This window comes from Galeopterus variegatus, unplaced genomic scaffold (genome assembly GCF_000696425.1).
Source record: "Galeopterus variegatus unplaced genomic scaffold, G_variegatus-3.0.2 Scaffold13258, whole genome shotgun sequence".
In the NCBI taxonomy this organism is placed as follows: Eukaryota; Metazoa; Chordata; class Mammalia; order Dermoptera; family Cynocephalidae; genus Galeopterus; species Galeopterus variegatus.
In genome coordinates this window covers 12,399-26,303 of record NW_007739369.1, presented here as the reverse complement: position 1 = coordinate 26,303, position 13,905 = coordinate 12,399, and the positions used below count along the sequence as shown (strand labels likewise).

The following is a 13,905-nucleotide window of genomic DNA, read 5'->3' as shown; positions in this document are numbered from 1 at the left end:
GATTGTGAGTAAAGCAGACTGCTCTCCATAATGTGGGTGGGCTTCACCCAATCATTTGAAAGCCTGAACAAAAAGCTAACCTCCACCAAGCAAGAGGAAATTTTGACAAAGACAGCCTTCATCTTATGTTACATAAGGGGATAAGAGAGGAAAGAAAACAAAGATATTTCACACACACACACAAAATAAGAATACTCGTGACAAGTACAGTCCTCGTTCTGTAACTGGTCACGTGGTTGTACTGTCCGTTCCACATTCCCTTGGCTCTCAGCAAGCACCTCAGCTGGTCGTGGTTCTTTACCTGGTGGGGAGACCCAACCTCCATTCCTGATGGGTCTGGGCCATAGTAGTCCTGCCTGGCTTGGGCTGTTGTAGTTGTCCATTGACCTTTATCACAGAGCATGGCAATACTTAGAGACACCCTGTGTTGTATTCAGGATTTTTGTTAAAAGAGTAGATTTTACGTGCTCTTGCCACAAAAAAAAGAAAAAAAAAGTGAGATGATGAATGTTAATTTGCTTGACTACCATTTCACTATCTCTATGTATATCAAAGCATCATGTTATACACCTTAAATATACACAATAAAAAAATTTTTTAAAGGTACACCATAAGGGGTCTCCCGTACATATCTTGGGCAGATTATTGGACAGATCTTGACTGAGCACTGGCTGTTCCAAGCACTTGGGGATAGTTGTGAACAACAGAGGCAAAACCTCTGCCCTCGGGGGCTTACTTGAAAGGAGACACAGACCTAACAAACAAAATCATTACTATTGCTAATAAACACTATAAAGAAAATAAACAGGGTGACGTGATGGTAATAGTGTACTTTTTAGATAGTGTGGTCAGAGAGAAGTATGTGACATTTAGCTGAGACATAAGATATAAAAATGATCCAGCCATGAGCGAGAAGGGCTGGAGGAAGGGCATTTTAGGCAGAGGAAGGCCAATCACAGAAACCTGAGGCAGGCACTGAAAAGAGGCCAGGGTGGAGGACGGCAGAGGAGGGTGATGAGGTGAGGCTGCAGAGCTGCGCAGAACCCAGATCAATGTGCTGTCTTCACTTTCATTCTAAAAGCAGAGGGTTTTAAGTAGGGATATTGCAGAGTCTAATCAACCCTTCTAAAAGACTACTCTGGAGAATAGGTTAGAGGAGATAATCAGCGGCTCAGTTAAACCAAGAGGCCTTTGCGGTAGGCAGGGTGGATGATGATAGTGATTCGGACAAGTGGAGATGTGAATAGGTGTGAGATCCATCTGAAGAGGGCATCCCCAGTACCTAGTGATGGAATCTATGCACTGGGTAAGCGACAGGCAAGAGCCAGAGGACTCTCAGGTTTTCGCTGACTGGGCAGCTGGGAAGACAGAATGAGGAAGGTATTTGGGGTAGGGAGGGGAAATAAAGAGCTACGTTTGGATGTATTAAGTTTGAGACGGCTAACAGACATTTAAGTACCAATATCTAACAGGTACAGAATTCAAAGCTGAGAAGAGGCCTAGGCAAGAGTATAAATTTGGGATTGGTCAGCATGTAGATGTGCCTCTTATCAACCGATCGTCTCTAAGCTCCAAATTTACCTTTCCTTGCCTGCTCTGCAAAAACTGAGTTGGGACCTTTCAATATTTTTTCCTTTGCCAGGTGGCATGATACTCGACTTTATCAGCAGAGGGCACTGGCGGGATGTGGGTGGAAGGCAGGAGCTTCCCCAGTGGCTCTGCTGTGCCTGCTCACTGTGCACCCAGCTCTGCAGTGCATGGTGGGCAGTCATACAGGCCAGCTACTCTCCCCAGCATGTCTCTTGCGTGGTTCTGTAGTGGAGTGCCTCTGGCAAGACACCTCTGAGCAAGCACTCTGGTGACTTCTCTGCCATTCTATAAGCCAGGGTTGCACCCTCTCCAAGGTCCAGATCTCAGTTCTGGAAGGAAAGAGGAGTTCTTCCCTGGGCCCTGTATCTCAACCCTAGGCGTAGTGGCTACTACTTGTATCTGCTACTCCTATATTCTTAATAGCTATCTTTATTAGCCAACCCCTAATCACAGTTTACATTTCTTTATATTAAAGATACAAGTTATTTAAATTTGTGTGTGGTTTCTTTCTCCCAATATAAATGACCCTAAATAAAATACAGGTGAGATCGTCCAAGTAAACAGTGCAGAATGATCTTGCCTGTCATATGTGGGTTACAAGAAGTCCTGTGTCATTTTCTATTTTGAATGAGTGGGATGTGAGGGCACATGAGATGGCACTCATTGGGGCAGAAGCACAGAGTCCAGCTTCCTTCCTTGGGACACCAGATACAGTCTCCTCTGGGGTTCATGTTGGGAGGCTCTGGTTTTGGCTGGCCTCTGCTGCACACAGTACCTACCTGCAGCTCGCGGTGGCTTCTCAGTCGGCTACCACCAGAGCTAGAAATTTCTCCACTGGTCTTTTGGGGACGTAATGGAGTGTCTTCTGAAGTCAAAATGTTTAAAAAACATGGCCCACCCTCACTGTGTGGTCCAAGCTCCCAGTCTCACCTTGGCTGCTCCAGGCTGCTGTGGACAGATGTCCCTCAAGGGTTTTCTTCCAGATGGCATTCCTAGGCTTTGAAGCTGATGTGTACACTACAACTGTCACACCTACAAGGTGCTGACCTCCGCCATGCCAGCACCAGGGGGTGCAGAAGCTAGGGAGGGGCTGCCGTGCTGCACCCCCTTGTGACCTGCCAAGTGCTCAAGTGTGTCTTGGTGTAAGGCCAGGGTAGGAGAAAAGATATACAGGGTTTCAGCTATTGGAATGCTGGGTTCTTCACTAAAGATCAGGTGAACCCATTTACTAAAAAGATAGCATAAGTAAGAAACAGGGTCATAAATGAATAACCAGTACTGCCTATAAAACCCAGAAATCCTGGGGCAAAGGTGAGCATCTGGAAAGCTTTCTACCCTAGAAACATCACTTTCTTGTCCATTATCATGCAGATACCTTGGCTGGACTGTCTGGGAATTCTACGTGAGGGTCTCAACCTACAAATCTAGGCTGTCCCAGGGGTACTGCTGCCATAAAGGGATCAGATTTGCCATCTCAACAGGAAACAGCAGTAACAGGCATTCAGAATCAGGTCATAAACCCCATCCCAATGGAATCCTCTGGCAAAAGGTATAGCCTGAGTAAGTGGTGAAATATTCCTGCAGGTGACAACAGAGGGTGTTTCTCACTGTTCTGCCCCTCTGAACCAAGGGCAGTTTCCAAACAGAGCTACAATCTGAAGAAAATTGGGTATCTGGATGGAACATCCTTGAATGTGTCTGGAGGCAGAAATGCTCTATCTTTACTTCTAGGAATGGCAAGTGAATAGTGCCACCTTCAGTCAGCTAAAGTGACACGGCCCACTCACCAGGGAAGCCCACGTTTTTGATATGAAGCTCTTGGTGAACTTGGCTTCCAGGCAAAATATTTAGCTTCCTCCTTCCTGGGGTGGAGGGTAAAGCTAGCATGTCCACTCAGGGGGGTCCTGAAGCACCCTCTGCTACTGCTGTGCAGAGGGGCTGAAAACACACTCTGATCCTAGCAGGCTACACACGAAAGCTGACTTGGGAAGCCAGGGACATCAGTGCACAGGGTCCTACCTGCCTGGGAAGAAGGGGGCAGCCCTGGGCACTGTGCCAAGGCCACGGCTGGCTACCAAGTGCCCAATAAAGCATGGCCTGGAGTGGCTAATCAGCTTTCAAATACCAAACAGGGCAGTCATAAAAGGAGGGCAGAGGTGGAGAAGACATGGTGGGGATAGGGACAGTAAACGCCCACGGCACATGCACACTCAGACCATGGCAGGGTCGGCAAGGTACAACTAGTAATCATGACGTCATACTGATAAACAAAGTACAAAGGCATTTACAGAGGTTGAAACACATTCTAGGGACTTAAGCCCACTCATGATACTCTCCTCCCTCCTTTACAAACATACCAAAGGCACAGGAAGACTTCAACTGGACTCTGAACTTGTAAGTTTTTTTTTTTGTCCTTTTTGAGACCGGCGGCCCTGCGCTCAGCCAGTGAGCGCACAGGCCATCCCTATATAGAATCCGAACCCGCGGCGGGAGCACCGCACTCTCCCGAGTGCACCACGGGCTCGGCCCTGAACTTGTAAGTTTAATGGAGGTCAAGCTCCTGGTTTTCTGGTGCTTTTTCATCCTATTTCTTGATTTTAGTAATGACTGAGAGTAGTATGGTTACCTCCGTTCCAAAGATCTACTGGGGCTGGACCATCTGCCAAGATCATATGATACAGGAGAAAAATCAGGATTGATATGAGGTCAGAGAAGGCTGGAAAAAGTGAATCATAACCTGATTATAGGCCTCTGTTACGGAGTGTTCCTAGATGGTTCAAAGTCGTTCCCATAGCTGGCTGGACTTTCTCCTGGTGCACAATGGTCCTGGTTCCACCTGGTGTCAAGTGGTTGGAGAGGTGGCCTTCCAGGATCTCCAGTCATGTCACTCCTCAGGAAGAACAAGTGTGTGAGGGAAGGCATCCTTGGCAGCCCAGGAATTGGACTGCTCCGTTCTTAAGGATCCTCTTATTGTGATTTAATGGGGGGAAGGGGAGAAGGGGTGGGGGGTACATGCATTTTGGAGAAGGAAGTAAAATTTTGGCCACTGGATTTACTAGATCACCCAGATCTATGAATTTTATAGTAAGACTGTCAGTTTTCCCCTGTGTTTAGTTTTAGAAGCAGTATTCATCACAGCTAATAAGATCTCTGTAGAGACAACTGGAGAAGAAAAAAACAGCACACAATCCCCCTGGCTCAGAAGATCTTCGCTGGCGTCCTATTCACACACGTGCTTTATTTAGAAGTTATGTCAGAAAGTTTAAAATTATGTTTAAAAAATAGAAAAATTAAGCTAAGGTACATGATAGGAAAAACAAAATGGTAAGGAATAAAAGGAAAGAAGGTTAAAGGAAAGTAAATGAAAGCTAAAGGAACATGCTGTAAGTTCAATGAATCAGAACTAAAGGCAAGCAAAGCCAGCTCTGAGGTCCTCCTCACAAGGATGGAGAAAGAACACAAGGCAGCGTAGAGACCTGGAGTCTGAGGGCCACATGCCCCAAGCCAGCACCCAGCATCCCCTGAGCTAAACCAAAGAGGCTCCGCATCCCGTCACTCTTTCCTTGATGCCAGGGTCCCTGGAGGAGGGCCGTGGCCTGGGCACACCTCCCTGTTTGGTTGGGCTGCCCGGCATGTGTCTGCAGCTATACCTGCAGGCTGCAGGAATCTGATCAACTCAGGCTGTCCCAGACATCCCACCACACCCAGGGTCCAGCCACGGCCCGTTACTCACCTGCTCCGTCACCCTCCTCTCACTGCCCATGAACAGGGCCCTTCTCCACCTGGTGAGCATGAAGAAAGGCAGCAAACTGGGACGCCATCTGTCTCTTTGATGCTTGGGGGCTTCTTAAGCCTACACACCCATGGAAGTCTAAGACTCCTTCCCAGAGCCTCTGCTTTTCAAATCTTTACAAGCTCAGCAGGGTGAAGCCCTGAGCCTCATGGTGGGAGACTGAACTGCCACGAGGGAGGACTCTGCTGTTGGACACCCCTGAGGATTTCAGAAAGGGGCTCTGGGTTCGAATCCTGACTCTTCCACTTACTAGCTGTGTGCTCTTGGGGAAATCATATCTCTGTGAGCTTCAGTCTCTAACTTGTAAGATGTCACTAGTGTATCATTCCCACGTATGCTCAGTAACTAGGCCAGGGAACATGCTGGGCACAGATGATGCAGTTCTTCTCTTTAAAAGTCAGAATATGGGCCGGCCCGTGGCTCACTCGGGAGAGTGTGGTGCTGATAACACCAAGGCCACAGGTTTGGATCCCATATAGGGATGGCCGGTTAGCTCACTGGGTGAGCGTGATGCTCACAACACCAAGTCAAGGGTTAAGATCCCCTTACCAGTCATCTTTTTAAAATAAATAAATAAATAAAAGTCAAAAAATGGGAGGGTAGCATAGCAACCCAGCACTTCAGAACTTACCCGTCTGGGTTAATCCAAGAAGTGCCTCCGACGGCATCTTGGTGAGGCGCTCATTAACCTGGGAGGCGTCAAACTCTGCTTTCAGAGGAAAGGCAACCTCATGTCCATTTACTTCAAGGAAGGGTCTAAACTACTGAGGCTCACATAAGCTCAGAGCCATGCAGCTCCCCTTGAAAATGAAGTGGTGACACGATAGGGGTGCTTTCTTTCAGAACCACTGCGTGACTGGGGCCACACAGTGACTGTGCAGCTGCGTTCTCCTCCTCCCCTGGGGAAGGCTAACAGAAGACGACGGGCTTCTTGCCTAGGCTGCGGAGGGCACATCCCTGTAACAGTCACCAGGCTGGAGTGACTCAGGAAGGGCCTCCCAGGGCCCACCTCCCTTTAACTTCAAGTCAGGGCAGAAGCTGAGCTGCTGCTCTCAGGGAAGAACCTGTTTTATTTAGTGCGGCATCCCAAAACAGACATTTTAAACAGAAATGAAAACATAATTGCTGGCAAGGTTGGGAGCAGAGAAGGGATGAGAACAAGTGTCTAAGAAAGACAGGCACGGCACCCAGCTTTAGTTCTTGACTTTAATGCCATCCGAGGGACCGAGGCTCCACACACCACAGTGCTCACAGACAGGTGTGTGAACGAACACAGGAGCTGTCACACTTGTACATGAGCCCCACACTGTACAGAGAACAACAGACCCAGGTGACCTCCTGTACTCCAGAGGCACCGACCTGCTCCTACTCTCTACTTTAGTTCCCACCTCCCTCAACCCCCTACCAACCCACCCTTCCCCACTTAATATATATGTACATATATGTTTCTTTCAGAATTCCAAAATGTGCCTCTCCCATCGCAGCTCCCAACACTCCAGCTTCAGATGAGGAAAGCCCCTCTCTTTTAAGGACCATGAGACAGGTACCACCTTCATGCAAGAGCCCCAGCAAAACAGTACCCAAGAAAGCGTAGTCACTTACATTAGAATCAAATATGGATGTAGGTACACAGAAGGACAGTATTTGGAATTTTTAATGGATCACAATGCTCAGTGTGAGTAATTTTTGTTTTGTTTTTGCTATTCATCTTAATCTCTTCAGGACCCAGCTTAGGTCAAGATCACACACTGATGCTCACCCCACTCCATGACCTGCAAATGTCTGTTTCCTAGTCCTCCAGCAAGCAATCCAGAACAGGAAAATCATATCGGCCTGAGGCACATGGCTCAGGCTGCTCCCAGAATGTCCTAAGCCCCAGGAGAAAAGAACAGAAACTTCCAGAGCACGTCTAACTGCTTTCTGCATGGTAAGCCCTGGGCAGCCTGGCGAGCTAGGCAGAGATAGGAGGGGGGACAGTGATGACTCCTTTCTCGTATGCAGAGCATTACCACAAGAATTCCTCCCACTGGGATGGGATGTGTTTCAGTGTGGGCTTGTTTCAGACTTTTTTTGTTGCTATTAGATTTTTCATATTTAATGAATTTTGTTGTGGCTAGCATCGCACCACATGGTCCTATCTCCTAAACCTTTCACCTTTCCAACCAGCAAGTATGGCACCCAGGAGAAAAGGCACCCACAGTCAAACAAAAGGGAAGCCCCAAAGGCAGACACTCTGGTCTGACTCATCAGTAACTACTGGCCTGCCTCAAGGCCAGATGAATCTAGTCCCTTGTCTAGGTGGGAGGCATTTATTGACATGCACAAGAATTCTATGAAAACATACTTCTTTTTGATCAGGGAGAAGCTTTCATCCTTTGGAGCTCTCCTTCCACAACCAACCCTTCTCATGCTCTGTACCTGGCCATTCAGAGGTGCAAAGGGATCAGTCTGGGAGAAGTCACTTCCATAGAGATGACCCCAATCATGGAGGCTATTATCATAAATCACCACATCTAACAGCAATTTTCAACCTGGCTTTGGCCTCTTGTCAGAGAATGGCCACACTAGGCCACTGAGTTCTTTTCCTTTGTTTAGAAAGAGCTCTACACTGGTCCAGCATCCCTTCTCTGCCTGCTCTCCTGGCCCAGAGCACAAAGGCACAGGACATACCACTGTGAGGACAACTTGGGGGACACAGAAACAGGGGCATCTCCAGCAAAAGACACAAGAGCAGTGTCCTTTGGCATCCCTGCAATCCCAAGCAAGGCTTCAGGGCCTGTTTTTGAACAAACCAGTTTCTTCCTGTCTTGCAGGGATGGATTTTAAATAACCAAGCATTGTGATGCTTTGGGGCAGGGGTGGCAGGAGAAGGGGACAAAGCTGGATTACTGGAAGCTCTGGGCTTAATGATCTGCTCTCTACTCATAGGGACTTCCTCCTGCATTGCGTGCCTCACTCCTTGTCAAAAACCAAACAGGTCCTAGGTCGTAGGTACCACCAATCAGAGCAGTTTAAATGAAGGACTTTCCTGTTAGAACTAGGCAAGAGCACACTGTTGGGTGCAGCTCCAAGCAGGGATGTCGGCTCCAGAAGGGAGGCCATCTGCGTGTGTAGGACAGCAGGAGGGACAGCACGTGTCTCAGAACATGAATTGACTGTCTTTTCCTCTTCAATCAGTCCCACCTCTGTTCTACCCACAAGTGCGATAGGGGCGCAACATGGCCCTGAAATCTCTTTCCACACACGAAGGAATTTGGCCAAGGTCCCAAGGCTGGCCTTCCCTTCCCCAGGAGGACAGACGTCTTCAGCTCCCTTTGCCCCACCTCACCTGTCTGGTCCTGTAAGACTGAGACCAATGCTGTTGTGCTCTCCAATTCTTTACATAGACAAAACCTCCCTCCAAGAACACGATCCTGAGTACAGAGAGAAGCCCTTGGCGCAGAAGTGCTGCACTTGGGTGGGCACTGCGGCAGGCTCTTCCCTAGGAGATGTGCGTCCACACCCGACTCGTGCCCAGGCTGCAGGCAGAGCAGGAAGGCACGCTGTGCTAACAGCGCCTGCACATCTTGCTCCTCCTGTTTTGGGAAGCAAAACATGGCGGGGGCTGCTGCTGTCTTCCTGTAGCTCCTAGGGTAGCTGTGCCTGTCACTCAGCCCTTCTGTACTTCTCCAGAGCAGACATTGTCCTGGGAGAACATTAGCAGGATAAAGCAACGCGGCTTAAAGAGAGGATTCCCTTCCAAAGAAGTCCACCACAAATTGGATCCTAACACAAAACAGTACCCAAAGAGGTGTTCCAGCCTCTACAAAGGATGTTACGTTTCATAGATAAAGGAAGACCTAGGCATCTTGCCTGCATGACTTAGAGAATCTTCAAAAGGAGCCTTTGAACTCTGCATTCCAGCCCTGTGAGAAGATAATCCTGCAAGCAAGGAAAGTTGGTAGAAGGTAGGAGCAGCCAAGGCCCTAAGACAGGGCTGTAAACATTGTGGTTTTCTAAGGCCAACCTGGTACGTGGCTTTGGCAACTATGGTTAAATCTCCAAAAGGTGGTGAAGAACATGTTTCAGAAGGAAAAGAGGAGTCTCTCCACATCCTAACACAAGGTGAGGGGTTACTCTTGGGGATGGGGGAGGGGTGCACCGGGAGAGAAGACGTTCCTTCTTCTTCAGCCAGGGGCTGCTGGGTGGCTATGCGGGTTAATTCCCATCATCCTCCATGTTCATACTGACACACTGGGGCACAAACAAGGATGCCTGAGCAGGACTGGCGAAGTGACTGTGCCTACATCAGCTGGGTAACGTGGCTCTAAAATGGACAGAAACCCTCCTGCAAGGTCAGGGAGGTGACATACCTCTCTAGACTTCTTGGTCAGGCCCTAGCTAGCTTCCATCAGCCTCACGTAAAGACTGCCATGCCCCGAGAAAAGGCCAGGGGAGTGCAGGTTCAAGTCCCCATGGGCCAGAAGCCCTGAGCCTGAACCTGAGGTGCAGCGGGAGACTGGAGCTCAGGACTCGTCCTCACCTTGGCAGGTTCTGGGGCAGCTGGCAGCCCCTCCAGGGATCTTACTCCCAGAGCCACCAAGGGGGACAGATGCCCTCCCTGATGGGACTCTGCTGACCAGGTTACTCACCACCATGTGATCTTGAACTCGTAGATGGGGCGCTTGCAGTAGTAGTGGTTGACAAGGTGCTTGTCGCACACCCCAATGCACTGGTGGTCTACGGCAAGGCCCTGGGCCGACAGGTCTGTGACCAGGCAGTGCAGCAGGTCATATACATCAGCCACGGCCTCCCAGGGCCCGAAGGACACATCCACCTCGCAGTGGTGCTCAAAGAGCTGCCCGTCACTCTCGCTCCGCTCAAAGCGCAAGGAGTTAAGTAGCGGGCACTCATAGGGGGTGATGGGCATCTCCTCCTTGAAGACACAGACCTTGAGCTTGGCAAAGCGGGCCTTCCGTTGTACTGCACGCAGCCGGGCAATCTCCACAATCCGCTCCAAATGGTCTGTGGGGGTGAACACAGCATGCATCACTGGAGCGGAGGGTGGGACGGGGGTGGGAGGGTGCACAGGGTCCTAGTGATGGCAGGACATGGGAAGGAAGAGACATGTGTCCTGAGGAGGGATTCAGTGGGCCTGCGAAGGGCACAAACTTAAACAAGGGTGACAGTTCTCCACAGCACAAAGACACCAACGGGATGAGGACTGTCCTGAAACACGATCTGCTGCCTGCTTGCTACAGCAAGGTGGGCCCACCTTAACCTGAATCTTACTGGTGTGACTGGGAGGCAGTACATCTTGAGTACCTGGATGTACCTTGGACCCACCTGTTCTAGTGCAGACCAAGGCCCTGGCAGGGGCCTTGCAACCTCCCCCCCACACCTGGCTGTCCTGGCAGCGACCCTCACCTTTGTAGTAGGGCATGAGGCCCAGGAATGCCTGGCGCACCTTCTCGCCCTTCAGTGGCTGCATGTCCTCCAGCTGCTCCAGGAGGGGCCCAATGGCATAGTACTGGGCCTCCTTGTACACGGCCCGCACACGCTCCCGGGGCGGCAGGTCCCCCGAGCGCAGGAAATTCAGCACGTCTCTGAGCAGGAAGGAAAGAGGGCATGGTTAGAGCACAGGATCTGGAACCAGACTGCCAGCTGAGTAGCCCTGGGTAAGTGAATCTCACCTCTCTGTGCCTGAGTTTCCTCATCTACAACATGGGAAAAAATAATAAAACTACCACAAAATGTTATTACGGAATTAAATGAGTTAATATACGAAAAGTGCTTAGAAAATTTCTGGCATGGAGTAAGTCCTCAGTATGTGTTACTAGTTGCTATTATCAACATCATTATTATTATTATTACTATTACAATTACTGTACTGTTATTAGGTATATATTGGTATAATGCAAAGATATAACACTTAGCCCATACATATACGGTTTTTACACTGAGATATAATTAATTTTCGATGTATAAATCTTAATTATACAGCTCAATTATTTTCTAAGTATGAATAATACCCACACAACCACCACCTAAGTTCAAGACAGAGAACATTTCCATCTCCTTGAGGTTCCTTGTGCACCTTCCCAGATAATCCCTACAGAGGTAATTACTTGGCCTTCTTCTATCAACAAGGATTAGTTTTGCCTTTTCTTAAAATTCATATATGGTTAGAGCATGGTGTTGTAATGCCAAGGTCAAGGGTTTGGATCCCCGTACCAGCCAGCTACCAAAAAAACAAAATCAACAACAAAATTCATACACATAGAATCACACAGTACTGTATTTTCTCTTTTGTACCTGGCTTCTTTCCCTCAACATGTTTTTGAGATTTATCCACCATGTTGTGGACACATATAACAGTAGTTTGTTTCTTTTTATCATGTTTCTTTTTATTATAAGTATACAAAACATACTTATATATTATTATCACTTATTGCTACCACCGTATAAATAGACTATCGTATATTACCCCTTCTCCTACTGATGAATACTTGGGCTGTCTCTAGTTTTCTGCTATTATGAGTAAAGCTGCAATGAACATGTCTACCTGAGGCCTTTTCTGGACATAAACATCAACTTCTCTTGGGTAAATATAAGAATTGTTCAGTCACAGGGTCAGCGCACCCCCTCCCCACAGAGTCCTCTAGGACCTTCAGCAAACCTTGGTGAGCTCTGAAAAACAAAATGCTGGGGTAAGACCCAGCTAAGAGTGCTGTGGGAGCTGCCAGCTGGGGCCAGCACTTTCTGCCCCCAAACAGCTTGCAAACAAAAATCTTTTTATAGTTCTGCACAGCAGTTTGACACTTTGTTGTCTCAGCACTGGAGGCAGCTAACAGCCCACTGGAAAAACCCAGATGCTTCAGTGCAAATTATTTTACCAGTGACTCCATTCAGAGGATAAAAGTGATCCTTCCCCCAGTGTGGACAATCCTACTTGGAGGCCAGCATAGAGATGTGGTTGGAGAGTTTCTGCCTCCCTAGTCATTTGGCTCAAGGTCAAGGACCATGTCAGCTCTCTAGTCACCTCCAAAGTTAGACTGAAGGAGCAAAGAGCTCCAGCCACACACTCTAAAAAGGACCTGACCAGGGGTCACACCAAGGCTCTTTATTTAATCCTCATTGACAGGCCAGCAAGGAAGCTATCATCATTTTTCACTTCACAAATAAGAAAACTGAGACATAAAGTCTTTAAATCATTTATGTGTTAAGTTGTCTTTTCTTGGTAAGGACTATCTTTTTTTTTTCCCCTTGAGATTTTGTTTTTACATGTTTTTAAATGACAGTAACAACAGAAGGTTTTTTTTTTTTTAAAGACTTTTCTTGGTAAAATAAAGGATGGTAACACTACGTCCACCGTTCTCTCACCTTTTTCGTTTGTTTTAAACACACCCAGCCAGCGTGTGTTACTTGGAATTTCTCTAGCTGTCCTCTTCTCTTTTGGAAAAGAAACTAAGAATTTTGATCCAATTCAATAGGCACATTTATTGAATTCCATCAACGTGTTATCTCTTCTTCTAGGTACTACAGAAGATGCCAAAGCCCAACATCCTAGCCCAGGCTACTCACTTGCTAGGACTACCAAGCTGATTGTAGAGGAAGAGACATACCCAAAGTGTGTGCCGTCTCGGTCAATGAAGTACCGGCCCTCAGCGTCCGTGGGGATGCAGTGCCGCCCGCTGAACATGGCTGCCAGCATGGTGTCTTCGTAGCGCCGCAGGGTGGACAGGCGCGTGGTGAAGTGAGCCCCTCCGATGTTAAGGGGGACAACCTCGGGAAACTGGAAAGGAACCCCGAGGTCTCAGGCAGGCAGGGGAACAAGAGCAGGGGCTATTTAGTGACACACCACTCGGTCACTCAGGCCCAGGGGTCCCTCTGAACACTTTCTTCTCTCTCCTCCCTCTTGCCCACACTCATCAATTGCCAAGTCCGTTCCACCCAAGAGCTCTTAAATCAGGTCTCTCCACCCCAATCCCACCATCTGTCAGCCAGCTGCCCCCCAAAAAAATCCTCCAATCCAATCTCACCATCTCTGCTCAAGAGTTCAGCCCTTCACTGTCCTCCTTCCACTTCCTGAATTCATCGTCTTGTATCCTTGCTCATGCTGTCTTCTCTGCCCAGAGCACTTACCATGCCCCTCTCCCTCTGTACCGCTAGCAAATGAAATCACCCCATAAGATGGTGTAGGTTGTCCACTGCATACGGGCACCCGGATGAGAATGGTCTGCTAATCCAGCGGTGTGCCCTTCTTCCAATTCACACCAAAGCACCATAGAGGCTAGTAGCATCCACACATCCTAAAAGCGTCCAGTCAAGTCCCCTCCTCTGTGGGCATTTCTGCTCAACTGTTGTCCCTCACCTGCCCCCAAGACAGAGTTAAGCACACACTCCTCCACTGTGCCTTCACTGTTGGTCACACTCCCCTCTGTTACAGCACCTAGCACAACAGATCAGCAATTATTTTCTTCTGCCAACCCGTTCTTGTAGATCCCAAGCTTCCTGAGGGCAGGGAAGCACCTTGTTTGCCC

The 13,905-nt window shown here is 48.5% G+C and overlaps 1 protein-coding gene across 1 annotated transcript; it reads right to left on the bottom strand.

Annotated features, from left to right (window-relative positions):
- Positions 1-7,019: 7,019 nt before the first annotated feature.
- Positions 7,020-13,431, bottom strand: KCTD7 (potassium channel tetramerization domain containing 7). Its single transcript, XM_008563342.1, has 4 exons — positions 13,405-13,431; positions 12,988-13,157; positions 10,790-10,968; positions 7,020-10,387 (listed from the first exon to the last, which is right to left on the bottom strand). Exons 1-4 carry the CDS (start codon positions 13,405-13,407, stop codon positions 10,011-10,013), a joined length of 729 nt encoding a protein of 242 aa, XP_008561564.1. The 5' UTR covers positions 13,408-13,431; the 3' UTR covers positions 7,020-10,010.
- Between the last annotated feature and the right edge of the window lie 474 nt (positions 13,432-13,905).

Excerpts from the sequence above, each read along its gene's own strand:
- KCTD7 (XM_008563342.1), bottom strand. Across the intron at positions 10,969-12,987 it reads CGAGACGGCACACACTTTGG|AGACGTGCTGAATTTCCTGC; the intron begins GTATGTCTCTTC and ends CTTCCTGCTCAG. Across the intron at positions 10,388-10,789 it reads CCTCATGCCCTACTACAAAG|ACCATTTGGAGCGGATTGTG; the intron begins GTGAGGGTCGCT and ends TCACCCCCACAG.